The 26481-nt window shown below is 46.0% G+C and overlaps 1 protein-coding gene across 2 annotated transcripts in view; it reads left to right on the plus strand.

The window, feature by feature from the left end:
- Positions 1 to 26040, plus strand: part of GAS2L1 (growth arrest specific 2 like 1) — a 56667-nt gene extending 30627 nt beyond the window's left edge. Inside the window, exons 3-7 of one of the 2 annotated variants that reach the window (XR_009555961.1) lie at positions 12480 to 12587; positions 16305 to 16401; positions 18181 to 18571; positions 23177 to 25109; positions 25153 to 26040. Coding sequence is in view for 1 of the 2 variants with exons in the window: in XM_060249356.1 (XP_060105339.1) it covers positions 12480 to 12587; positions 16305 to 16401; positions 18181 to 18571; positions 23177 to 24848 (2268 nt within the window). In the remaining variant the exon portion in view is untranslated. Of the gene's footprint in view, positions 1 to 12479; positions 12588 to 16304; positions 16402 to 18180; positions 18572 to 23176 lie in introns of both variants that reach the window. The other variant, XM_060249356.1, reaches the window with a different exon arrangement.
- The last annotated feature ends 441 nt before the right edge of the window (positions 26041 to 26481 follow it).

Below are 26481 nucleotides of genomic sequence, written 5' to 3' on the forward strand. Positions count from 1 at the left end.
TGCTTTTCAGCAAGCTGTATTCTGTGCTGGAATAATCATCTGGTGCCGCTTTGTCAGAACCATACCATTTCAGAATGAAGGATTCTCTCTCACACAAACACATCAGTATTGCGCTGAGCTACTCCGTCATGGGCAACCATTTGGAAATGGATGAGCTGGACTGGATACAGGTTGTCCATTTCTCAGTCCTGGCCTCCTTTCTGGCTGTCTCCTTTGGATTGTGCAACTGATACTTCTTGTAGCTTCTGTAGCCAAGAAACAGCTGAATCTGCAGCTTTGGTGCTTCTTTATCTTTGCAAGAGGTTTCTCTTGGCATGTGTAGCTCACAGCTAGAAACTTCTTGGGACTTGGCAGCTCCTTTGCATCGCTGAATAATTCTGAGCTATTAGGAACAGGAGTGCTCAGGGAGGGCAGATCTGGGACCTGTGGTGGGTGAGAGGCAAGAATGTTGGAGGGATGTGGCTGGTCTGGGGGTGAGCCTGGTAGATCCAGGATGGATCGGATGGGTCAGGATTGAACCAGAGCAGAATTTGGCAGGTAGGGGGCAGAGCCTGACCAAATCTGGCTCTTCAGGTCCAGATACTATCACATTCATTCAAAAGAAAGATGACCCTGTATGTAAGTTGACTCCCTTAGAAATGTTATCCCCATCCAAAAAAAATAATTATTAATAAACATAACAGTAGCTTGTAGGGGAACTTAAGATGACCCCACACACACACACACTTTTTATGGCATATGCAGAGCTTTTTTTGTTGAAAAAACCCAGCAGGGATTCATTTGCATATTAGGCCACACCCCCTGACAGCACCATTGTTTAGCGAAGGCTTTTTGTAGAAGATGCCCAACAGGAACTCATTTGCATATTAGGCCACACCCTCTGATGCCAAGCCAGCCGGAACTGCGTTCCTGTTTTTAAAAAAGCCCTATATGTGAAAAAGTCTTGCATTTGAACAAGCCATTATGGCTCAGACCAGTGTTGTATTGTCTGGTTGGAAACTCTAGAGGGTATGGGAGGGAGATGGAGAAGTTATCCTTAACATTTGTTATTTCTTTGTAATGTGAGAGTTGGCAGGCCCAATCAAGGGGCTGATGACAGAGTGCACTCCCCTTCTTTCTGTTTAGGTCTGCTACTGTCTCCACTGATGTTTGGAAGGGGTCACTCTAAAAGCCATTTGATTACTCTGGCAGCCCCCTTGTGGGATGTGGAAGTAGGGTTGCCAATCCCCAGTTGGGGGCAGGAGATCCCCCGATTCGTAGGCCCTCCTCCCGCTTCAGGGTTATCAGAAAACAGGGGTGGGGAGGGAAATAGCTGCTGGGCACTCCATTATACCCTATGGAGATCAAATCCCATAGGGTATAATGAATAATTGATTTGTGGGTATCTGGGGCTCTACAGGAGCTGTTTTTTTGAGATAGAGGCACCAGATTTTCAGCATAACATCTGGTGCGTCTCCTCAAAACAACTCCCAAGTCTCAAAATGATTGGACCAGGCGGTCCAGTTCTATGAGCCCCAGAAGAAGATACCTCTATCCTCCATTATTTCCAAATGGAGGGAAGGCAATTAAAAGGCGTGTGGTCCCTTTAAATGTGATGGCCAGAACTCCCATTGAAGTTCAATTGTGCTTGTCACACCCTTGCTCCTGGCTCCATCCCCAAAGCCTTCTGGCTCCACCCCAAAGTCCCCAAGTATTTCTTGACTCAGACCTGGCAACCCTGTGTGGAAGCCGGACCTTTTATTCAAAGGTAGCAGAGGGGGACCTGATGCACATCTTCAGGCAAAGCCGTTCTACAGTCAGGATAGAAGGCCATGCTTCTCATAAATACCAGCCAGACATCTTGAGGAGATGGCTTTATTAAGGGGGAATGTGATGCAGATTTAAGCAGGCTCACAGGCTGTATTCCTTGGAGGATGGGCGAGATAGACAGGTAGATAATAACATTCATAGACAGGTCAGGACAGGACCTGGTGGCAGGAAAGCTACTGGCAATGTCTGATTGCTACTGCTGCAAAATATAGAGCAGTCAATCAGAGCCTCACCTTTCGAAGCCCATTGACTTCCATAGACTGAGAAAGGTGTAATTCTCTTTCAGACTGTACTGAGAACAAGAGGAGCATCTCCTAAGGCAGGTGGTAACTAGGTATCCTATACCGTCCCTGGATTCTGCTCTGCTGGGAGGATCCCTTCCCCATGGCATGTTTGGCCTTGAGCAGGAGTTGTTGATGGTTTTTAAAATTTCCTATAAGCTGCTTTGGGGGAGCCAAAATTTAACTGAAAAACAAGATAAAAATAACAGATATATCTGTCTAGCAGTGGAAAGGGAACTATGACAAAAGAGAGTGGTCTCCCTGCAGTGGCCTCTAAAGTTGCCAACTCTGAGTTGGGAAATTCCTGCAGATTCGGCAGTGGAGTTTGGGGAGGGGAGGGAAGGGAGCTCAGCCAGGATGTGATGCCACCTGCCCCCCCCCCAAACTACCATTTATGCCAGGGAAACTGATCTCTGTAGTGTGATGATCAGTTGTAATTCCAGAACTTCAGTCCCCACCTGGAGATTGGCAACACTACCAGAGTACTACATTGCTCTGCCCCCTCCTTTTGGTTTAAGGAAGAATTGCATATGTGTTCCGTGTTCTTGATGAAATGATGCATTGGTGTTGGACTCAACCTGGATTACTCCGGTGTGCATTTACAAGGCACAAAGCATGTGCACAAAGTGAAAAGAATGCAGCTAACATTTCTTTACACTTCAGAACTGGACCAGAATTCTGGCTTTTGCCAGCTCCAAACCCAGCAGGACTTGGGGACTTTTCCTATCAGGCTGAACTGAGTGACTTTTTTTGCCATGCAAGACTAGGGCACAGGAGGAGTTTGCACTTTTTGTCATATTAAAAATATTCTACTGCCTCCCCCCAATTCTGGTTTAGTTAATCTAGGGTAACTGCAATTTCTGGTTCTGTTCTCACAGTGCCTCTTTGATTTCTATTCATAAGCTTGAAAAATGAAAAGGAGAGAAAACTCCACCCATTTACCTCACTTGAACTTCCCCTTCCTTTGCCAACAAAATGCCTGTTAAGAGTCTTAAGTAATAACTAAGTACTTGGCATTAAGTGACTTTCGGGGGTGGGGGGGATGCACCTGGGGAAACTGGTAATTTGGCAGAATGGAATGTTTACCCCGGAAGCTTTGGCTTAATTTTCAGTATTGCCATCCCTGTGCCAAGGTTCTCAATGGCTACCCGCTGTATCAGAGATGCGTGATAACAATACACATATGGGCCCCTTCTGCCTTTCACCACACAGCTGATGTGAGGCTGGATTAGAACCGGGCCTTTTTTTGTAGCAGGAACTCCTTTTAATATTAGGCCACACCCCCTGATGTAGCCTGTCCTCCAAGAACTTACAGTAGACCCTGTACTAAGAGCCCTGTATGCTTTGGAGGATTGGCTAAATCAGGGGGTGAGGCCTAATATGCAAAGGAGTTCCTGCTACAAAAAAGGCCCTGGTTAGAACCCTGGGAATCCTTGTTTTTGTCTCCTAATCATCATCCTTTCAGCATCTGTCAAGATTTGAGTTTTCAAAGCATATTGTCCAATGTTGTCTTGACGTAGCCCTTACAACAGCCCTATAAGGCAGGTATTATCCCTGTATCACACACAGCAGACTGAGATAGAAGCTTTCCTATGACCACTCTATGAACTAATCATTGAGACAAAAATTGAACCAACATGGGCCACTGTATCTTAGCCTCTAAGTTCAAAAAGAGAGAAATATTCAAGACTGCATGATTGCAGCATTCATGTTCAAAAGCAAGTAAAAAAAGAAGCCCAGATGAATTGATCATGATTTTATAATCATGTTCTACAAGACTGGGACGATACTGGTTGCAGAATTCCATATCCTGGGAATTTCAGTCTTCTTTTTTAAAAGCAAGTTTCTAATTCTCAAGGCTGCATAGATAGGATAAAAAAATATATCAGAAGGCAGGGTTGGTGGTGTGTGTGTTTGCTGACCAGGGTTTCTGTTGGTCAGTGAACAGATGCTTTACTTTCTGTCCCTACCTGTGATTAGCAGAAGAAACATCAATTATGCAAGCTGTTCAAAGAATGCATACATATGCAGATGCACTGAATTTGTGTTAACTTGCACCAGTTGCTGCAGGTTTGGGTTTTCCAAGAACAGAATTGGGGGTTACTTTCTGCACAAAATTCTGGGGTTTTTAATTTGTTCATTTACTTCATTTATTTCCCAATGGGGTTTTTAATTTGTTCATTTACTTCATTTATTTCTTCTCTCCTCCATTTTACCCTTATAACAACCCTTCAGAGTAGGTAAAAGTGAGAGTGCGTGACTGTCCCAAGGTCACCCAGCAAACTTCCATGGCAGAGGGGGGATTTGAACCCAGACTGGGGAAGACAATGGCAAACCACCTCATTAAAAATCTGCCATGAAAACGTCATGATGCGACATCACTCGAGTCGGAAATGGCTGGTGCTTGCACAGGGGACTACTTTTACCTTTCCTAGTTCCAACTCTGACACTAACTGTTACTAACTGTTACACCACACTGGCTGTCAATGCAAAATATACAACAGTCCTGTTTATAATTCTGAAGTCCATGTTCCAAGAATGTTCAAGTGATAGGACTCTTTCTTATTTACAAGTCGGGATTTCTGAATAGGAAAATTGTCAGAATGAATCATACCAAGTAAACTGGTACTAGATTCCTGAAAGGGAGATTAAAGATTATATTCACAGATTACAGGGTCTGCAGCTACTTGTGGCCTGTCAGTTCATGGTTATCTTTTCCAGGTAGCTCACCCTGCCAATCTGCTTTCCAACCCCCTATTCAAAATTTCCTCCTAATCTTATGGGTGATTCAACACAGACAAAATTTCCCCCCAGAAGCATCTGCATCTAACAGAAAGTTAAGCAACATGGAGGCTGTTACAGAGAACATCCAACAACAAGGCTAGATGAGGAGGTGCTATGAAAAGTGAGCAAGCAGGAAATCTTAACGAAACAGACTGTATTCAGTCTTTAGATCCCAGGTGCTGAATTGCTTAAACTGTGTTCAGGCATCACGTCAAGCTGACATTAAACTGAGTGTGCACCAACACCCCCGAGATCCCATGCACAACTCGTTTTTATCTTGCTCTCCTTTTGAGGAGCTCAACCAGAGTTCCATTTTATCCTCCACAACAACCCTGTGAGATGGATTAGGCGAGGGGCCAAAATACATGACACTGAATCCACATGTCAGGAATGGATGTAGGTTCTTGACCAAACTAAAGGGTGTCACCTTTTAAAAGGCTCTCCTTTTCTCATTGTGGTTGTTAATGGGGCCCAGCAGAGGAAAAGGCTTTGGTCTTCACTCCCATGGTATTTTCACCACCTGAAACGGCACTGTTTGCCCCTTTCTCTGGCACCACATGCCCATTCTTGGGCACATGAAGCCAGAGGAAGGGACAAACAGGGACCGCCGGCACCATTCCTGGTGGTGAAAATGTTGCTGGAGGAAGCCCAAAGCCTTTCCCCTCCCTGTGCCCCATCTCAGCCAAACTGAGAAACAGAGAGCTTTTTTTAAAGGTGAGTCCCTGCTTGAATGTACAAGTCAAGTTTGGCATCTTGTGTCCTGACACATGGGTTTTGTGTTGTGTGTTTTGGCCTTTTGAGAAGAACAAACCGACCCCGTGAGTTTTATGATGCAGTGACAAAAATCAAACAGGAGTCCAATGGCACCTTAAAGACCAACAACATTGGTTCCAACGTAAGCTTTCTTAAGTCAAACCACACAACATCAGAGGCGTGTAGAGGATGCTAGAATAAAGTTTGTAGTTTGTGAGGTGCCACTAGACTTCTGTTTTTATTTTGCTATTGTAAACTGATTTGACGCCACTACCAAACAGAAATGGCACAGTGGGGATTTGAGCCTGCGTTTTCCCTAGGCTTAACCCCATGCTGTGTAACCACTACATCACTGGGACTTTTCCTCCCTTCTCTGAATTCCACCCTGATTTACAGTTCTTTCACAGGTAGCTGGAGTTCCTTTTTACACCATGACTCCTTCATCCCATTTCACAGGAGAAGGGACGAGGACATGAACAAGAGACACTGGCAAACTGGGCAGCAAGTACACTTTTAAGTTCCATGATGGCTTGACATGATGTCTGAATGCAGCTTTGGTGGGAGTGGTCAAGAAAGCTGATTTTCGGCTTAGCATGGCTTCCTAATTGGGGGGGGCGGGGTAGAATCTGTCTGCCCATAACAGACTGGTAGAAGAGAGATCTAGGTTTAGACACTTGTATTGATGCCTAAATTGACAGTTTTTAAAAGAACTGGTTGAATGTGCCAGTGGATAGGCTTGTTGACATGGTTGCCTATTCATTATGTTTTGGAATGACAAACTGAACAATATTGGCTTGGCTCCTGTGACTGTGTTTGGTGTGTGTGGGACAGCCTCCTGTGTAAAGGCGAATTGGAAAACCTAGATTGGAAGTCCTAGCGACAGAGGAAACACACTTCTCAGTAGAGACGCAGTCATAGAATGCAGGCCACTGTTTTCCCATGCATAGTTTTCCTGTGTTACAATGCCTGATATTTGTCTGTCTTTTTGGTATGTTGCATATTTGTTGTGGGGGAGTGGGTCTGCACCAGGAAGACAGGGCGACCTCTGGTGACTGACCCCTATTTGAGATATTCAGAGAGGTGGCTGAATAGACCCTGCCCCGTCCTCTCAACTGGGTATTTCAAGGCAGTCTTTCATTCAAGTACTATCCACAGTTGACCCTGCTTAGCTTCTGAGATATGACGAGATTGGGCTTGCCTGGGCTATCCAGGTCAGGGCATATTTGTCTGTTCTTTTTAATTTTTTTTTGCAACGGAGAGCTGACCCTGTGGGGTGCAGGGCATCAGGAATAAGCCTTTGAAGTAAGCATAGGAGAATTCTGGCACAGCTCCCAGGAAAGCTTGTGCAGAATTTCCTGGTGGATTATGTCCAGTTAATTAGTACTGGTGTTTTCTGGGTGGGAGACGTTTGGGTTTTCTATTTAAATTTCTTGGGCCAACCCTATTGCTGTCCTTGTTTCCACAAGCTAAAAAAAAAGCTAATGTGGAAAAGTTGTGGTCATTTGTCACTGAACAAAAACATTTCCCACTTTCCATTTTTCTGTGAGAAAGGTGTTTTAAAACATGCTTGTAAAATTCCATAATTTGTTTTTGCTCTGTAAAAGGAAAATAAATTTTACAGCCTTTTCTGCATCAGAGTTTTTCTCTTTTGCACCCGCACTTTTCCATGGCTGAAGGCAAATAATGAAACCAAAAACAATATAATTCATCAAGAAAACTAGCACAATTTAGAAACAAATGTATAACAACCAGCAGTCTTAGCCAGCAGCAGCAGAATTCTCAGCCTTCTGAAATATTCTACTCTGATTTATAGGAAGCAAAGAAAGAGGAGCAATTCTGCCCTTTCTCTGGGAGGGCATTGCAGAGCCTCAGAGCCACTGCTGTAAAGACCCTGCTCCAATGTTCTTACCTCCCAGAGTGAAAACAGGTGGAGAAATTTCAACTGCATGGAATGAGGACCTTGCCTCAAGCTCCCAGGGCAGCACTGATCAAATTGTAGGTATTCAAACCTGACCCCTAGAGCTGCCTGGCTGGTTATTTCCATCTGCAGTCCACAAGAGCTGCTCATGTTCCAGTCCCACAAGTCAGGGTGCCATTCTTGTGACATGAAACACTCCTGTGTTTCATGTCACAAGCACCACAACTTTGTTTTGACCCTGTATCTTTTTCTCCATGAATGGTGGTAAACAGGGAGGAGGCAGTTTTGATCAGAAAAATGCCCTGAAAGAAAAGCAGTGCCTCCTCTTCACTTTGATCAGATCCACAGCTTCTTCGTTTCTTGCCATGTCTTAGTAAAAGAAGAAAATAGAGATTGTTCGTGCATCTCCCACATATGAATTTTGGCACTGTGTATAGATGAGGCCTTTCAAACTGGCTGCCTGTGACTGGATTGTTGTGTTTTCCTCCTCCTTTCACTGAAATCTCATCTGTTTCTCCTCAAGATCTCAGCGAGGGCACCCCCAGTCCCAAGTTCACCATTTCTTTTATGGGAAATACCACAGGAAAGTTCAAGAGAAAATTTTGGGAGTAACAGCAAGCAGGAGAGACAGAGAAGGAGTCTTACACGAGCAGGTCTGTGTTGTCTGCTGTGACTCCAGGAGAGAGACAAAAAGCTGCAGAAGCTGGTGGTGACTATAGAGATTTCAGAGAATGTCGGCTTACTTCTAACAACCAGTAGGGTTGCCAATCTCTAGGTGGTAGCTGGCAATCTCCTGCTATTACAATTGATCTCCAGGCAATAAATATCAGTTCACGTGGACAAAAATGGCTGCTTTGGAAGGTGGACTTTGCCATTATGCCTACTCCCTCCCCTCCCCAAACTCCACCTTCCTTAGGCTCAACCCCCAAAATCTCCAGGTATTTCCCAACCCGGAGCTGGCAATACTAACAACCAAGCTCAGTTAAAGATAGACATTCCAGGCTTATGGCTCCTTAAAGACTAACCAAGTTCAGGTGGCAGAAATTTTTGTGATGTAGAGCCTACTTTATCAGAAGGCATCCACAAACACTTCCGCCAGGGCTTTTTTTTTTGTAGCAGGAACTCCTTTGCATATTAAGCCACACACCCCTGATGTAGCCAGTCCTCCAGGAGCTTACACGGCTCTTAGTACAGGGCCTACTGTAAGCTCCAGGAAGATTGGCTACATCAGGGGGTTTGGCCTAATATGCAAAGGAGTTTCTGCTACAAAAAAAAGCCCTGACTTCCGCCAGCATCAGGCAATCTTTCCTGATTTTGCTGCAACAATGCAATGGCTACTTCTGACAGAGGAGTTTTTGGACATGGTTTCCAGTGGTCAGGACTAGGGGCCCTCCTACCTTCAGTTAAGAAACACCAGAATAAGTAATGCCCAGACTATATTGAGATCAAGGGGGTTTTTTTTTTTTGTATATATAGGCTGCAGAATCTTCTTTGTCCCGTGACAAGGTTTTGGTTTATAGTTAAAGTGTTCTGTCTTGCAAGCTGTGGAGTTAGTGGTGGTGGTTAGCTGGTGCTGGGTTTGAAAACATCTGTCAAGCCAGCGTGGGAAGCTCAGCCGCCCTCCTGCATTGGATAAAAGACAAGAGGAAGCCAAAACAGCACAGGCGTCTGTGGTGCGTTTGCATTTGGTTTGCTGTTTCTCTGATTGCTTGGGGAGAAGTTTCCCTGAACTGAGAGGTCATAAATTATAGAAATTGGAAGTGGCTTTCTGCCCGTCGCAGCATCTCCTCCAGCAGCAGACAGGGAGAGGCTCTTCCTTGTTTTGAATGGGTTACCAAGGCAAAGCAGGGAAACATCTCTGAGTTTCAGCCTGCTGTTTCTTGATCTATGGTCAGCAATGACTAGTGTGCCAATTTAAGGCAGCTGAAGATCCTGTCCTTCTCCTGAGTGTAACAAATGTTCTCTTAGGCTTGACTGAATTGTGAGAGCCTGTGTGGTATAGTGGTTAAGAGTGCTGGACCAGTATCTGGGAGACCTAGGTTTGAATTCCCACTCGTGTAATGGAATCTCGCTGGGTGACCTTGAGCCAGCCACACTCTTTCAGTCTAACCTACCTTACAGGGTTGTTGTGAGGATAAAATAGAGGAGGGGAGAATGATGTAAGCTTCTTTGGGTTCCCACTGGGGAGAACGGTGGGGGTATAAATGAATCAAAGAAGAAATTAAAAAGAAACATGACATTGATATAGGCAAATAATAATAATAATCCAAAGAACTCTGTTTTTGTGCATGGTTTTATTGAAAGTGAGCTGCCACCAACATTCTCTCTAAGCTGTGGAGTCTTTTGAGCAAAAATTCTACTTCATGAGCTACTGCATTAAAGTTGTGAGCAAGCAATTTGGCTACTGCATAAATTAGTTTGCTCTGCAGCCATTTTTCCTGAGCTAAGACAAAAACGTGTGAGCCAAAGGCTAAAAAACTGTGAGCTGGTTCACACTAACTCAGCTTAGAGGGAACACTGGCTGCCACCCATGCAAAGCAGCAATAACCAGTATGGTGTAATGGTTTAGGTGCCAGGCTAGAAACAAGGAGACCCAGGTTCAAATCCCAGCTTAGCCATGAAAATCTCCTGGTGACTTTAGGTCAAATATTCTTTCACTCCCTAACCTACCTCCAAATGGTTATTATTGCAAATATAACATGGAGAACAGGAGATTGGTATAAGCTGCACTGAGCTCTTTGGGGAAAAGATAGGATAAAATGTACTAAATAGTAATTATTATTCATAAATGTTTTTGTCAGGGATGCGTTTGGTGCTTTTGTGACAGACTGCACTTTTTAAAATCTTAGAAGTGCTGTATAAACAGCTGAAGGACTGAAGAGTTAATTCTTTTTTTAAAATATATTTTTATTAAATTGCTATGCTATACATTATATTAACTAATACAATAATTTGCTTTTAAAATATTACATATAGTGTTTGACGAGTACAAGACTGACAAATATGCAATGTAATTTCATTATTTTACAAAAGTTTTATTAAGTTGTTACCATAAGTGTAATATATTTATTATATCGGGGCTCTCTGATTGAAGAGTGAAAGGATTACTTTTTCACAGAAACAGAGCTCTGAGTGATAGGTCTGTTCCAAGAGATCTGATTGGTTAGCATCAGCTGAGCAGAGAGACTTCTGAACTGGAGGCTGAAGAGAACTGAGTCTGATTTCAGCCATAGCCAGGAAGAATCCAGTACTGACAGTTTTGGAATTCAGCCCTGACTGAGCAGTTTAACACAAACAGGAGAACTGGGGAAAGTTGGCAAGGGTGAGTGGGTAGTAGGCATCCATTCAGGACAAGGAAAGAGGATGGATCTTCTAGAGATAGAAGGGATTTCTCTACACAGTCTGAACAGGGTGATAACTCTGAAGAGAGCAGAAATCGCTGGTATGTGGTTAGAAATTGCCTTTAGAGACTTTAAGAGTCAGTTAAAAACTCAAGATAAATACTGGTGTGATTCAAGAGCAGGGGTTTGAGTACTGGAAAAAGTGTACCAGCCTTCTGGAGACCAAAAGAATCAGAAAATACTCAAAGAAAGTGTACTGAAGCATTTGGGGAAAACACTCAGCATAAAGATTTATGTAACTGAATAGCTCAAGAAACTCTAATTAGAAACGTAAGAACAAAGGTCTATGCATGTACTGGTTTCACCTCAGAATTATCTATATTGAGTTCATAAATTTCAACCCCTGATTTCACCTGATCTTTCCCCTATATGTTGAATAAAATATGTAGTTAATTTTGAATGTTAAAATGCCTCAAGTCCTATTTTGAGTGGTTTAAGTTAAAGGGCGATCCCAACCCTTCCCTCAGTTTCCTGGGCTGAACCAGCAGTAAAATACCATTTTGACACAGGGTGGGACAGTCAAAGTTCTTCAGGAAAGAAGAAAACAGACCACTAGGACTGTTCAAATAAAGGGAAAATTTGCCTCTGAGGGAGCAAAGTGTATGGTGCTGTCACAGCTTTGTATGAGTGGAAGTCTAATTTGAAAAAATGCTGCATGAATGCAAAGTCTCCAAGGTGAGTTCTGGTGCCACAGTGAGCATCATGTTTCAGTCAGGCCCAAACCACCTCCATCCAGCATAGTATTCTGCCTGACCTGCAAGGGAGACGAAGTGAGATGCTCTTAACCAAAGAGGGGCAACTTATGTCCCATGTGCAAGACCCAACCTCTGGAAGCCCCCCCCCCCTTTTAAAAGTTTGCCTACCCAGATTTTCTTGTTCTGTTTGTTTTCAATTAATAAAAAATGGATGGATGTAATTATAATGTTACATCTCTGTTCTGAACCTTCCAAGCAGCATAATTTATGCTATGTGAACATCCACAGTTTGGTATGTTACTCTATGCTTCATTGCATGACAACATAGCCAGGAAGGCATGGACTAACAAATGGCACCAACTGGATTATGGAGCCTTGCTAGCTGTAAAGTGGTTAAAATAAGTTTCCAGCTCTGGAGAATGATGTGGCTCCTGAGAATACAGGATGTTGCCACCAGGCTGTTGGGCTCAGGTTAAGAGAGTCCCTCCTCAGTCACAGATCTGGATTCAGTGCACCAAAGGGGAGGAGGGAGATATACTGGGAGGGACAGTGGCTCAGTGGTAGAGCATCTGCTTGGTAAGCAGAAGGTCCCAGGTTCAATCCCCAGCATCTCCAACTAAAAAGGGTCTGGGCAAATAGGTGTGAAAAAACTCAACTTGAGACACTGGAGAGCCGCTGCCAGTCTGTTTAGACAATACTGACTTTGATGGACTGAGGGTCTGATTCAGTATAAGGCAGCTTCATATGATCATATGTACTGAGTTATTGCTGACCAGTTTGTTGTTGAACACTGACTTCTCTTTTCTCTCTCCCCATCCCCATTTTTTTTCTCTCCTAGGTAAGGGAGATTCTGGGGCATTGCACCTGCCCTTCTCAGTTTCCCATGGTCAAGGTCTCGGAGGGCAAATATAAAGTGGGAGATTCCAACGCGCTGATCTTTGTTCGAGTAAGACCCTATACAGACATGTCTCCTTCTTCCTGTCCCTCTTTCTTCTCCTTATTTTTGCTCCTGAGTTCTAACTGAAAAACAGGCTGCAGAGGTGGGAACTCTCCGTAGAAGCTCTGGATGCAAATTTATGTTCCTCCTTTCCTTTCTTCTCCAAAGGGCTGCATCTCCCCTGTTTTGAAGATCACCTGTACCGGGCAATGTAGGAGATGACAGATACCCTGAGTTCAGTAAAGGAGGCAGGTTAACTAAGGCAGCGTCAGTCAGTCAGTCACATTTTATTTGTATCCCGCCCTCCCCAACCAAGCGGCTCAGGGCGGCTAACAGCAAAAAAACTCAATACATACATTATACAATAAATAACAGTTAACTACAATTAATTAAAATCCATTAAAATTCTAAAAAACATTAGTGCATTTAGTACTATAATCGCTGGCAAGTTTACTTGGTAGTTTAGTAGTTTCAGCTGGTGAAGGCCGTTTGGAACAAGATGGTTTTGCAGGCCCTGCAGAACTGTTCAAAGTCCCGCAGGGCCGGCATTTCTTCTGGGAGCTGATTCCACAGCTGTGGGGCCATAACAGAGAAAGCCCGAGTATGGGTACTCTGGAGTCTTACCTCCTTTGGCCCGGGGATAGTCAGCAGGTTCTTCCCTGCTGACCTCAGTGCTCTCTGGGGTTCATACGGGGAGAGACGGTCCCTAAGGTAGGCAGGTCCTCGGCCATATAGGGCTTGTTTGCAGAGGCCCTCATAGTACAAGATCTAGAGTTCTGTAAATGTTGGGTGTGTGGTTTGCTGTGAGCTGCTGGTAATTCAGTGGCTAAGAGCTTCAGCACACTATGTCCCAGTGCAATTCTCATGTTGGCTGTGACTCCCTGGGTGGCTATAGGCAAGAGGACACTGCCCTTCCCTGCAGTCTGAGGAGAATGCAGCTGGCCCATCTTACAAAGTTGCTGGATGGATTGTTGAGACTGTATATATGAAACACCCAGGGAGATCTAACTAAGTGCAAACCATCATTTATTGTACAGTTATTTTATTTGTAATGCAAAATATAAAACAATTTATGAGGAAGAGCAGAGGCTATGTTTTGCATGGAAAAAGTCTTCTGTTTAATCTCTGGCATCACCTTTCTCTGCCTGGGACTTTGGAGCACTAAGCAGAGTAGACGGTACTGATTCAGATGGATCAGCAGTTTGGCTCTCTATAAGACAGGTTCATATCAGTATTCCCTCTAAACTGTGGAGTCTTGTGAGCAAAACTTTTAATTCGTGAGCTACTGGCATTAAAGTTGTGAGCTACTGCATTAAACTAGTTTCCTCTGGGGCCGTTTTTCCTGAGCTAAGACAAAAATGTGTGAGCCAGAGGCTAAAAAGCTGTGAGCTAGCTCACACTAGCTCAGCTTAGAGGGAACAGTGGTTCACATATGTTTGTTTCAATTAGGTTTTTTACATGTGTGTTTCCTTGAAATTAGGAAGGAAGGAAGGGATCATGTATACATGAGTGAAACCCTTGGTTTATCAAGGTTTATTCTGACTGGGAAGTGGCTCTCCAGGGTGTTGGGTCTTTTACATCACCTACTGCCTGATCCCTTTAACTGGTGGTGGCAGGGACTGAACCTGGGACCTTTTGCATGGAAAGCAGATGCTCTTCCTCTGTGCTACAACCCCTTCTTAGAAGCTGGGACTTAGAAGATTGTATACTGGTAAAAGGAGAGGATCTCTGCTCCTGTTTGCTTGAGAAAAAAAGCCCCTTTCAGTGACAAAACAGTTTGCAGTCTCTGTTTTAAAATAATGCTGCAAGTGCCATCAAAATAGAAGTGCCGGTGCTACCGCTGGCTGGCTGTGGCTGTGTGTTGGCTTTAGGCTGATGGAATATCTGGATTACATTCTAAAGCTGCCTGTTTTGTAACTCGAAATCTATCACACTATTTTTTATTTTTAGATCAGAGCTTCAAAAAAAAAAATCCCGTCACAAGGAATTCCACATGATGTGGAATTTCTCGATGGCGTGTTTTTATTGCTTTGCTGCAACTGCCTCCACCCCCCCTTCCACTTTCTCAGTTTGCTTTGTTTTAACCTGTAAAATCAGAGTGTGTTGCGTATCAGAGAAGGGAAGTTTAGAATGTCTCAGAAAGCAAAAGAAAAGCCTTGCTGGATCAGGCCTGTGGTCCTTCTAGTCCAGTATCCTGGTTCACACAGTGACCAAGCACTTGCACTGGACAGCCATTTTAACAGGGCATAGAGGCCAAGGATTTCCCTCTGTGCTGTCTCCTAACACTGGAATTCAGAGTTTGACTGCCTCTAAGAATGGAGGTTCCCTTTAGCCATCATGGCTAATAGCCACTGAGGGACCTTTCCTCCATGAATCCCCCTGTAAAGCCATCTTTGCTTTCAAAGTGCTAATGGTTTGGCATTTGAACAGGAGAATTTCCAGGGCTAAAATCTGCCAGTCTCCAACATTGCCAGAGCAGCTGCTCCGCTCTGGTTGTTCAAGACTGAGTGATAGCAGGTGGTGGGATGATTTCTACAGAGACTGTTTCAAGGATAATCCAATAGAAAGCAAGGAGAGGAGGTGACAAGTTTGACTATTATTAATTTCTCTATTTATTGAGAGGGAAGGAACTGAAGCCTCTCCTGCCCACCAATGGAAATCTCACTCAGCATCTTCTCTGCCTCCTGAAATCTCTCAGGGCACTGCCTGCTGGTTTACAAGCATTCTTTGGCAGCCCAACAGGCTAGAAACTTGCTTGTTTTAAATGAAAGCTTTAATTCTCAGGAAGCCAAATTCTGCTGCCCATATCAGATCCTGAAGTTTTTATATAGATGCACAGAATCACAGCATCACAGCATGCGCATTTTGGGGCTTGGTTCTAGTGAGGACTGGTTCCAGTTAAGTTCTGTTCTAATCTCTTGGCTGATGCTTTCTCTGCTCTCCTTCTGCCTTCCTGATCTTTTCAAGCCTGGACAATTCATTATTGTTATCATAATATTATTATTATTAAACTTCACATCCCTTCCTTACACCAAATAGCTCAGAGTTGCATTGTATTTTGAAGTCACAACAGCCCTGTAAAGTGGGCACAGTAGGTCAGGGCTGTGCATATTACGTAATCTGTATTCAGTGTCAAGTAACCTGAATTCTGCAAAAAATAATAATTCTGCAACTTGTATAGATGTATTGTACGCAATTGATCCCATTTGCATTATTACCCCTGGTTCTGCCTACTTTTGTTCTGCCCACATTTTTTTGGTTTACTGTTGTTAATAATTTAATTCTGTTTCTGCTTAGGAGACAGCAAAAGGGTGCTGAAAGCCCACCACTGGAAATATCTCTCAGCAGTTTATGAGATTTCACAGGAGGCACTACCTACAAGCATTGAAACATATCTTTGAGATCCTAAGGACTCTTTTTTTTAAAAAAGTGGAGAGGTTTAGGAAACTGAATTCCACCCCCAAGGTTGCTTTCTGCAGTGTTTCTTGCAGACTCATGGCATATATGCCAGCCTCAAGGAGGACTAAGAGTAGCTGACCAATGGGAAGATCAAGCAGCCTTTGGTCAGGGTGGTTGACTGAATCCAGTTAACCACTAACTAGGTCCCTCTTCTTTCCACCCAGCATGCTGTGCTCTTACAGTTCCTGGTAATTCTGAAAAACCGGTCTTTCTTCCTAAGCCGACAAGCAGCACTGCTTGACGTGAGGTTTGTGTCTTTCTGCACAGGTATTGAGGAGTCACGTAATGGTACGTGTCGGTGGTGGCTGGGACACTCTGGAGCACTACCTGGACAAACACGATCCATGCCGATGTAATTCTCTCTGTGAGTATGTAGGCTTGGGATCTCCCTGCAGATGGGACATTCACACTGCATTTCTGGAGGACCCCAGGGCTTTTGCAACTATGCTGCTCTCCCTTGTGTCTCTTGTGTTGGTGGCTTTGTCAGATGCCAGCACATCTTTGTGGAGTTGGGGACCAATGGAGTAAATGTGCCACCTTTCACTAAGCTCTATAACTTGCAGAGTGTTAATGCTGCAATACTGCAGTCTGAGCTCTCTGCTCATGACATGAGTTTGATCCCGGTGGAAGCTGGGTTCAGGTAGCTGGTTCAAGGTTGACAGCCTTCCATCCTTTTGAAGTTGGTAAAATGAGTACCCAGATTGCTGGGGGGAAAGTGTAGATGACTGGGAAAGGCAATGGCAAACCACCCCATAAAAAGTCTGCCATGAAAACATTGTGATGCAGTGTCACCCTAGAGTTGGAAATGACTGGTGCTTGCACAGGGGACTACTTTTATCTTTTTTATAACTTGCACAGTGCCATTTAGAAAGGAGCATGCCTTTGGGGAGAGGGGTCTTTCATTTCAGCCTTTGGAGACAGGCCTCTGTGCACATGTCACTGACCATTGCTTGCATTTGGTTTAGCTAGCAGTTCAGCCAGTGGACAAAAGGGTTTCCTCAAGGGGCCTGGATGGCTAGGAGATGGTTCTTTGGAAAGCGTTGATGGCTTCTAGCTTCCAGCCAGAGTGGGGCTGAGGCTGGTGTTTTGTCTGTTTCAAAACGGGACTGGATTGTAGCCAAAACTGGAGAGGGAGGGTTTGGGAACAAGCTTGGAGGTTCCAAGGGCATGCTGTTTACTTTGGGGGGGAACAGAGTCTGATGGGCTGTGTCATGAACATGCCTGTTCCCCTCCAACCTGCTGTTTGCATTTTGGTCAATAAGTAGATATCACAGATAGCCCATAAGTCTGCAGTAGCTTCCTCTTTCTAGGATGCCAGTCCTCTAGACTTTTCTACCATAGGAAGTGGGGAGCACGAAAGCACCTAAACAGCTGTTGCTGTGTAATCAAGTGAGAAACAGAGTCTGGTGGGGTAGTGGTGATTTGGAACTTTGCAATAGCCACCTCCAAGGGAGGGAAGGCAGCATAGCATAGCCCAATTTTGTCAGATCTTGGAAGCAAAGCAGGACTGGAACTTGGAAGGGAGACCTCCAAGTAAGATTCTGCAGAGGAAGGCAATGGCAAACCATCTCTGCTTTTTACTTGCCTTGAAAGCCCCTGACTGGAGTTCTCATAAGCCAGCTGTGACTTGACAGCACTTTACACACACACAATAGCACCCCCTTGTGGTCCATGGGAATACTAGTTCCTTTCCAAATGTGTTCCTTTGAATCCCCTAGTGCCAGTTAGGCACTGCAGTGTTCTGCCAGGTAAACAGCCATCTTGTGTCTTAGCACCCTTGAGCTCTGTTGTCTGATTGGGATGTGGGAGGCCAGGCCAGCCTTGCAAATAAGTTCATTAAAATGACTAATCCACAAGAAGGTTTACTAGCCCAGCTTGCCCCCTTCCCTTTCTGTTAGTCATTTGTGGCCCATAAGAAACAGTTTGCTTGCTTGGTCACCTGGCAATGATTTTTACTTGCCACAGGAGATTGAGCAGGTGGCTCTTTTCAAGCCTGGGGACAGAGATTAGCAGCAGCAGCAAGCAAGCTGTTTCCTGTGAGCCTGCCCTGAGCGATCAGACACAGTTTTGTTGTGCTTTGCCTCATCTCTCTGAACCCTCCTCTTCAGCCAGCTCACCTGCTTTGGGTGTCTTCCTTTTGCAGCCCACCGTCTGACACAGCCACGAGGACTTGCTTTCTCTCCGCAAAAGATGACAACCCCAGGCAGCCCCCAAGCCGCCAGCCCCAGCACCCAGCGCCGGGCTGAAGCAATGAACCTGCACAAGTCCTCTGAGCCCCTCCGTGTGAGTGATAAGCGACTTGGAGGAGGTGGCGATGTCAGTCACGCCAAGGCAAACCGTCCGGGCTACCCAGCAAAAGGAACTGGAGATTCCACTGCTCTGAGGCAGGTGTCTGGTGCTGCAACAACTGTGAGGCACAACGGGCTGCCCACAAGGCCTGGTCCATCTGCCCAGAACTCTGCCAGTCCCTCGAGGGGGTCCACAGCCCAGCCCCACCGGGACAACTATGACCCACGAGGCTCCAATACCCTGAGGTAAACTGTGCCAAGAAAGGTTTGTTGCTCATTGTTTGGTAGCTCTGGGTCATGTGATCAAGTGGCTGGCTCTCTGTTACAGTTTTGCCAAAGAAGTTTCACCTGAGATGGTATTCACTTTGGTTGTTGGTAAAGCTGACATAATTGACAGTGCGTCTTATTGACTCAACAGATTTATTGTGAAAACAAGCAGGAATCTTGGGGTTCCTTTAACGATGTACAAATTGTAATCCTGGCATGAGAAGATTTCATATACTGGAGCCCCCAGACTACATAATTTCAAGGTGCAGGTGGCAACTCATATTTTTAATGCTCCCCTATGTATTAGCTCCTTGCAAACAGAAGTTGAATGTCTCACATGAACAGAGATGAAGCTGTCTTATACAGGATCAGACCCTGGCTCCATCAGGGTCAGTGCTGTCTGCTCTGACGGCTGCCATTGGCTCTTCAGGGTCTCAGGCTGGGGTCATTTGCCTTACCTACTACCCAGTCCTTTTAACTGGAGATGCTGAGGATTGAACGTGGGACCTTCTACTTGCCAAGCATATGCTCTGCCACTGAGCCCCAGCTGCTTCAGCCTCAGGGAGAAAGGTTCTAGCTTAGACCTCCACTTAGGAGAATGAATTGTATTATTCATATTGGTGCTAAGGAGAAAAAATGTCATCCAGATTCCATGCCATAGTGACCCAAATCCTACAAGGCTGCATTCTGTATCAATTATGCACCTTTCCTCAAGTCTTAACGAGCACCGTTACATATTTTTCAAGTGTATCTTCATAGCCGTATGGACTAGGAAAGGGGTGGCCACACTTGTTTAATGCAAGAGCTGCATAGAATAAACGTAAGATGCCTGAGAGCCACAAGCCATGAATGTCAGATGTTTGAAAGCTGGAAGGAAGGAAGGAAGGAAGGAAGGAAGGAAGGAAGGAAGGAAGGAAGGAAGGAAGGAAGGAAGGAAGGAAGGAAGGAAGGAAGATAACCTGGGGGAGAGAGGTGGAAAAAAAACAACTTTAACTTTAAATGTGTTTTCCAAGCCAGCCAACAGGGCAGTGGGGGCTTCAAGAGCCACACAAAATGTGTGAAAGAGCCACAGCCGGCTCCCGAGCTGCAGTTTGGCCCCTCCTGGACTAGAACCATACCTTTAAAATTATTTTCATTTATGAATGCTGCCTTCTGCCAAGCCAGACCATTGGTCCAAGTACTTCAGCTAAGTGAATGATGCCAGCATGGTGCCCATGGGTGCTGTGGTGCTCACAGATGGGTTCCCTTCAGTACAGCATTCCCTTTCCCCTGAAGATGGTGTGTTCCTGTTTGGGAAACTCAGTTTCTGCATTTAGAGGAGAAGAGCTGGGGAAGGAAGAATGTCTGTTGCGGGCATGAGATGATGTTTAGGGAACGTGTGTTTGCAGAGTGCATGGGTCACTCTTGGTCATTGCTGGGAGAAAACCTGCTTTTTGGAAACTCTCAGGTCTGCTTCTGTTATCAGTTGTTGCCTTTTGAGTAATATCGGCCCTCCTGTTTCCTGCTTCCCCCGGTAGCTTCAAAATGTGCATTCAATGTTTATCTGATTGCCTAGTTACATTCACATCTCAGTGCCAAAAAGGATGTGCTTTTGTATGCACACCCATGAGCCAAGGCAGGGCCCAACTTGGCCTTTGGCAGTGGCTTAATGTATCCTGGGCTTCCACTGGCACAAGACAGAATCCAACTGTCATTCGTGGAGGGGAGGGAAACTATAGGAGCAAGTTTTTAGTTTATTTCGTTTATTGTTATAACGGTCCTTAGACCAGTTATGCAGAAAGAAAATACAAATATACAAGATTCCAAGATTTTAAAATACTTAAAACCATTGAAAGCAGTTCTAAAGTTTTTTGGTTTTATTACCTGAAGACACACAAGTGTTGTTGTTGTTTAACAGTAAGAGTAGTTTAGCTGTGCAATTGACTGCCACAAGAAGTGATGAGCTCCCCCGTACTGGCAGTCTTCAAGCAGCAGCTGGACAAACACTTGCTAGGGACGCTCTAGACTGATCCTGATTGAACAGGGGGTTGGATTAGAATGCTTGGATGGCCCCTTCCAACTGTATGATTCTACTGTATGATTCTATCTATCTAAGTATGGGCTGAAATATCAGAAAAGACAACTGGAGAGGATTTCTAGTAGGTGGAGGTGATTCTTTTCTGCTCCTTTTGGACTAGCAAAATGTATCGGTTATGCAAAGTCAGAGAAACTGCAGAAATCTACACAGCCCAAAAAATCCAGGTTTTTTCATGGCAGAATTAGGACTGCCCAAGTGCAACATACGGCCCGAGACTTAGCACTGGACTAGTTGCAAGGCTAGGCTTTTCAAAAGGCTAAAAATATGAGTCAGGCAGAACATAACTACCAAATGTGATGGCACTTTCCCCAAGCCTTTGCTGCCCTCCCTCCCCCAAGCTGCCATCCGTGCAGTGGCTGCTCTGTTTATAAGAAGAGCATTTTCACAGCTCTGATATGCTATTCTGATGGTATGGAATATTTATGAACATTCCAGCCTCAGAAGGCATATCAATCATATATTGCTGGCCAAGAAACTGTGAGATTTGTGGGGGTGGGGTAAAATGAGTACCCAGCTTGCTGGGGGGAAAGTGTAGATGACTGGGGAAGGCAATGGCAAACCACCCCGTAAAAAGTCTGCTGTGAAAACATTGTGATGCGACGTCACCCCAGAGTCAGAAATGGCTGGTGCTTGCACAGGGGACTACTTTTACCTTTTAGTTGTCATCAGGGCTTTTTTTGAACAGGAACATAGTTCCGGCTGGTTTGGCATCAGGGGGTGTAGCCTAATATGCAGATGAGATCCTGCTGGTACAGAAAAGCCTTATGTGAAATAACCTCGGTCAGGGGGTGTGGCCTAATATGCAAATGAGTTCCTGCTTGGCTTTTTCTACTGAAACCCGCCCCCCCTGGTTGTCATATTTCTTCCCAAGAATCCTGAAAATTTCAGGTTTGTTGAGGATAATAATCATCTGGCAAAAATCCCAACTTCACCCAGCTTTTGAAGTAGAGGTCTTGAGGTTCTGCCTTTTTGCAGGGAAACACCTGCTTTCTGCTTCCTGCAAAAAGTGGTTTAAATAGCTTGCAGCCATTTAACTGCCTGCTTTCTGCTCTCTGCTGCTTTTGAGCCATTTAAACCCCTGCTTTCTCTCCCCACCACTCAGCTCCGGCTTTCTGCTCTCTGTGAAAAGCAGCAGGGAGCAGAGAGAAGGTGTCACAAAGTGATACAACCTGGTTTGGTTAGCAAACCAATCTTCAAGTTTGTTGGTTTGCAAAAATGCAGTTCATGCCAATGCCTAGTTGTCACTATAGAATGAACCTCTGCATTGCTCCTTTCTTCTGTAATATTGCCCTCTGGTGGTAAGCATGGGAAATGGTGTAGGTGGGCAGCAGGACAAATCCCACCTTCCAAGAGGCATCTCTGCCATCTCTCTGTACCAAGTCATCTTTTGTTCATAGGGGGTAGGAGGCAGGCTAACCTGATGTACAGTTATAGTTTCAAGATCATTCAAGGGAGGAATTAAAAAAAAATCTTTTTGTAAGCTGAAATATAGACACACAGCAGATTGCACATTACTTGAGCATGGAGGCCTAAAAAATGGGGAGGAAGGGTTGCATTTGAACAGCTGGTTGTGAGAATGGGCATTATTGGATACTGGCAGCTAGGATCCAGGTGTTCTTAATTCATTTCTGCCATGAAATTAGTGTAAGTAGGGGTTGGATCTTGCATGTCTGTTCCAGTAGCAGGCACTTTCCGCTGCTGGAAAGAGCCTTCCTCTGAAGGAAAGTGGAACAGATCTACAAAATCCAATCCACTCTGCATAACCAAGAATAGTTCTGAGTGTGACTTCTGGTCTGAAGAAATACCTTCTATTCAGTCTGGCTTGAAATCCCTATTGCCATGTGCTCTACTTGGGGCTACCCTTGAAGAGTGTTTGGAGGCTGCGCTGGACTGCTGGTCAGGGATAAGCTGTCAGGAGCATGTGACCCCAGTATTGCACAATTGCAGAGACTACTGATCCACTCCAAGCACAATTCAGGGTGTTGGCTTTAATCTTCAAAGCCCTACATGGATTGGAACCGGAGGACTTAAAGGACCATTTTCTCCTATATGTTTTCTTCCATATGGGAATTAAGATCACAGGGAGACACCCTCTTGATTGTCCCATCAATCAATTAGCTCGTTTGGTGGGCCCGTGAGAGACAGACTTTTCAGTGGCAGCCCCATGATTATGGAACAATTATTATGGAACAGTTTTCTCAGTTCTGAGTGGTGTTTTTTAAAATGTCTTTTATTTGATGTGTTTTATCTATGTTTTGTAAGCAGCCTTGATTTCCACAGGGGCAAAAGACAGCTAACAAATATTTTAAATAAATAAATAGCTCGCTGCTCACTGTGACTCAGCCCCACACCACCCCCAGGTTGGCAGTATGGGGAACTATAATACTGGCCTACCTTACAGGGGGGTTGTGAGAAGCTTTTTGCCACTTCAGAAAAGCACCATATAAATGCAAAGCAGTGCAGCAATAAGTTTTTTTAAAAACCCATTATTATCTCCTTTGTTCCAGGCCCCCTAGAGCCCGTCGCCTTTCTGGAGACAGCGATTCCTCAGCTTCGTCAGTGCAGAGCGGCAGTCTGCCCAGGAGACGTCACGAAGATGGCAGCTTGACAGTCAGGAGAGAGCCTGGCAGGCAGATCTCTGAAGGAGCTGGTCTGCACATCAGTGCCAGCCCCAAGAGGCTACCAGACAGTCGCAGCCAATCCCGAGAGCGGGCCAGCTTGCCAAGGCCTTCTCCAGGGGCCAAGAGGACTGAGGCAGAAGATCGGGGCCGTGCCCGCTTGCCTAATGGGCCTAGCAAGCCAGTGGTCCAGAGCCCTCGCCCCAGAGCCCGCAGCCAGGGGAGGCCCAGCGGGGAGCCCGTGCTTCTTATCAGACGAGCGAAGGATGGGCAGCACTCCTGGGCACGAGCTGAGGACACGAAGGAGAACTTGGGAGGCTCTGGCAGAGTCACCCCCAGGACCAAGAGCCCAGCAAGGGGCAACTTTGTTTCCATAGGTTCCAGGAGTCCAGCGCTCACCAACCGAAGGGGGTCTCTTCCCACCCCCAAAGTGACAGAACCCTCAGCCCGAGCACTTCCCTCAGCTTCTGGGCCACAGAGGCAGCAGCAGCCATGTTTGACAGCGCCACGAGTCCCTGCGAGGGAGCAACGGTCTGGGGAGGCCTTGCGCGCCCGACAGCGCTCAGACAGTTTAGGCCAAGAGTTGGAGGAACTGTCCCACACTTTCCGCACCCCACTGCGCCTAGACCCAAGCCAAGAGCAGCAGCTCTACCGGCGGCTGGAAGAGGAGTTTCTGGCCAATTCCCAAATGATGGGCCTGCAAGAGGATGAGGAGCAAGAACAGACAGAGCCTCCGGGCCGAGGCTGTGAGGGCCCGCGACTCCTGCAAACCACCCCGGACCAAGGAGCCGCAGACTCCGCCTACTGTTCCTCTAGCTCTTCTTCTTCCTCCCTCAACTTCTTCAGCAAGTACAGCTTCCAAGCCGAGCCCAAAGATGAACCCAAGAGGAACCCTACCTCCCAGAGGGTCTGGGCCTCTGATGCGGGTGCAGTTCCCTCTGACCTCCACAATGGCTCTGCTGACACCGCTGACCTCTGGGACTCTCCCACAACTCTGGAGCGAGCCACACGCTGGCGGAAGCCAGCCCTGTCAAGTTCCTCTGATGAAAGCAACTGCTATGTGGGCCTCCAAGAGGTCCAGGAAGGCGTGGAACTTCCCGAGCCCCGAGCAGGCAGCCCATGGGGCACTGTGGAACTGATGGCCCCTGATGCAGACTCAGAATATTTGCCCCACGAATTTGACAAGGAACCTCCAGTGCAGCCCCTGGACAGGTCCCCAGGAACTCCTCCCCCTGAGGAGGCTGTTCTCAGGCCCAAATCATCCCTGAAGAAACCCGACCGTGTGCCTTCCATCTATAAGTTCAAGTTGCGTCCCAAAATCAAGCCTCGCACAGACTCCCAGCCGGACAAGAAGCCGACAAAGATCCCCACACCCCTCAGCTACAAGACCATGGGGGCCAGCAAATCCCCAGCAGGGGGCGCCTCCCCCAAGGACAGTCCTTCCAAGCACCAGGCAGAGCACAGAACCTGGGCAGCTTTCCAGAACGTGTTCTCCTCCTTTGTGGAGCCTCCCCGGGGCCCAGCGGAGTCAGGGGTGGCCGAGGAAGGCACGTGGGCCTAAGAGCCGCCAGAAGAGAGTGCGGCCTGTGTTGGCTTGCCTGTTACAGCTGCTTCCATTATCCCGCTCTTCCCTTACCTGCTGCTGCCTTGGGTGTCTTTCCTTTGTGACCTTGATATTGCTGCTGTTTTGAAAAGTTAAGGGGAGAGGGTGGCTTTTATCCTGATGGTGGTACTTCCATTTTGTTTTTTAAACTGAGGCTGGAAGATGGCATGGCTTTTTTGTTTCCTTGTCTGTGAAATGCTTTTCGGCTGGGGGTGGGGGGTGGGGAGGGAAGGGAAGGGAAGGGAAGGGAAGGGAAGGGAAGGGAGTCCATGAGCACTGGATCCATGGAGGGAGGTTGGAGGGGACTCCAGAGACAGCCTGCAAATCTCTGGGGCTGCAAAACTCCTTGTGTAATACTATTTTGCAGATCTCCCTGCAAACTCGGGGCTTTTTTTGTAGCAGGAACTCCTTTGCATATTTTGTTGCCTGATGTTGCCAATCCTTCAGGAGCTTACAAGGCTCTTAGTACAGGGCCTACTGTAAGCTCCAGGAGGATTGGCTACATCAGGGGTGTTGGCCTAATATGCAAAGGAGATCCTGCTACAAAAATGCTCTGGTAATGCTATTGATTCCACCACTCCCCCCTTTAGCCTTCTGAATTCAATAGCACTTTGGCTCTCCGAACCTCTGTGCTTTCCTGGTCACTCCATATCTCTCCCTTGGGAGAAGGGCCAATTCCCTGGCTTCAGGGGTGATGGAGAGTCCTGCAAATACTTACTGAGGAGGGGATAAGTGTGCCTGGAGTGGGGGAGGAGGGCCTGCAGCAAGTGACTCCCTAAGGATGCAAGAAGAGGGCTTTTATTTTTTTAAGAAGAAGCTTCGGTTCTAATGGATTATATTTTTAACGAGACGTGTTTTGGAGAGAAGTTTGGGGAGGGGATGCTGAAGTCTTGCACATGAATTTTGCTTCGGCGGGACCCACTCGACTTCCTGGGAACTTGGGCCATTAGAATCCCCTCAACCTTCGATGTACTGTAGGTGTGTTTTAATGAATCTATGCATATTTATGTAAGTAATAAGGAGGCACTGCGCTTGGTCACGAGGGCCACCTCCTCTAGAGTGCCCGCCCGCCATCCGACCCCACGAATGTAGCTGACTGGCCTGACCCGCGAGCTCTCGAAACCCAGACAGTAAAAATGGACAAGTCAAACTGTTTTTTTCCTGTGTCTTTATTGCAGAGAGGGGAGGGGTGTCTGTGTGTCGGGGGTGGTGGTGGTAACTGGGGTTGCAACAAGGTAATTTGCTGAGACAAGTTAACCTTTTGGCATATGGAACTGGAGCAGGAGTGGCCTAACTGCGGCTTGGGAGCCACATGTGGCTCTTTCACACATATTGTGTGGCTCTTGAAGCCCCCGCTGCCCCATTGGCTGGCTTGGAGAAGGAATTTGACTCTTTAAATGACTTCTGTAAGTCAAGCCAGTCATCAGCTTGGAAAATGCATTTAAAGTTAAAGTTGTTTTCTTTGTACCTCTCCCTACCTCCCCCCTCCCCATCTATTAGCTTTCCTTCCTTTCCTGTCTTGCAACTCTCAAACATCTGACATTCCTGTCTTGCAGCTGTCAAACATCTGATGTTTATCCTTTGTGGCTCT

Source organism: Heteronotia binoei, chromosome 11, assembly GCF_032191835.1.
Source record: "Heteronotia binoei isolate CCM8104 ecotype False Entrance Well chromosome 11, APGP_CSIRO_Hbin_v1, whole genome shotgun sequence".
Classification (NCBI taxonomy): domain Eukaryota; kingdom Metazoa; phylum Chordata; class Lepidosauria; order Squamata; family Gekkonidae; genus Heteronotia; species Heteronotia binoei.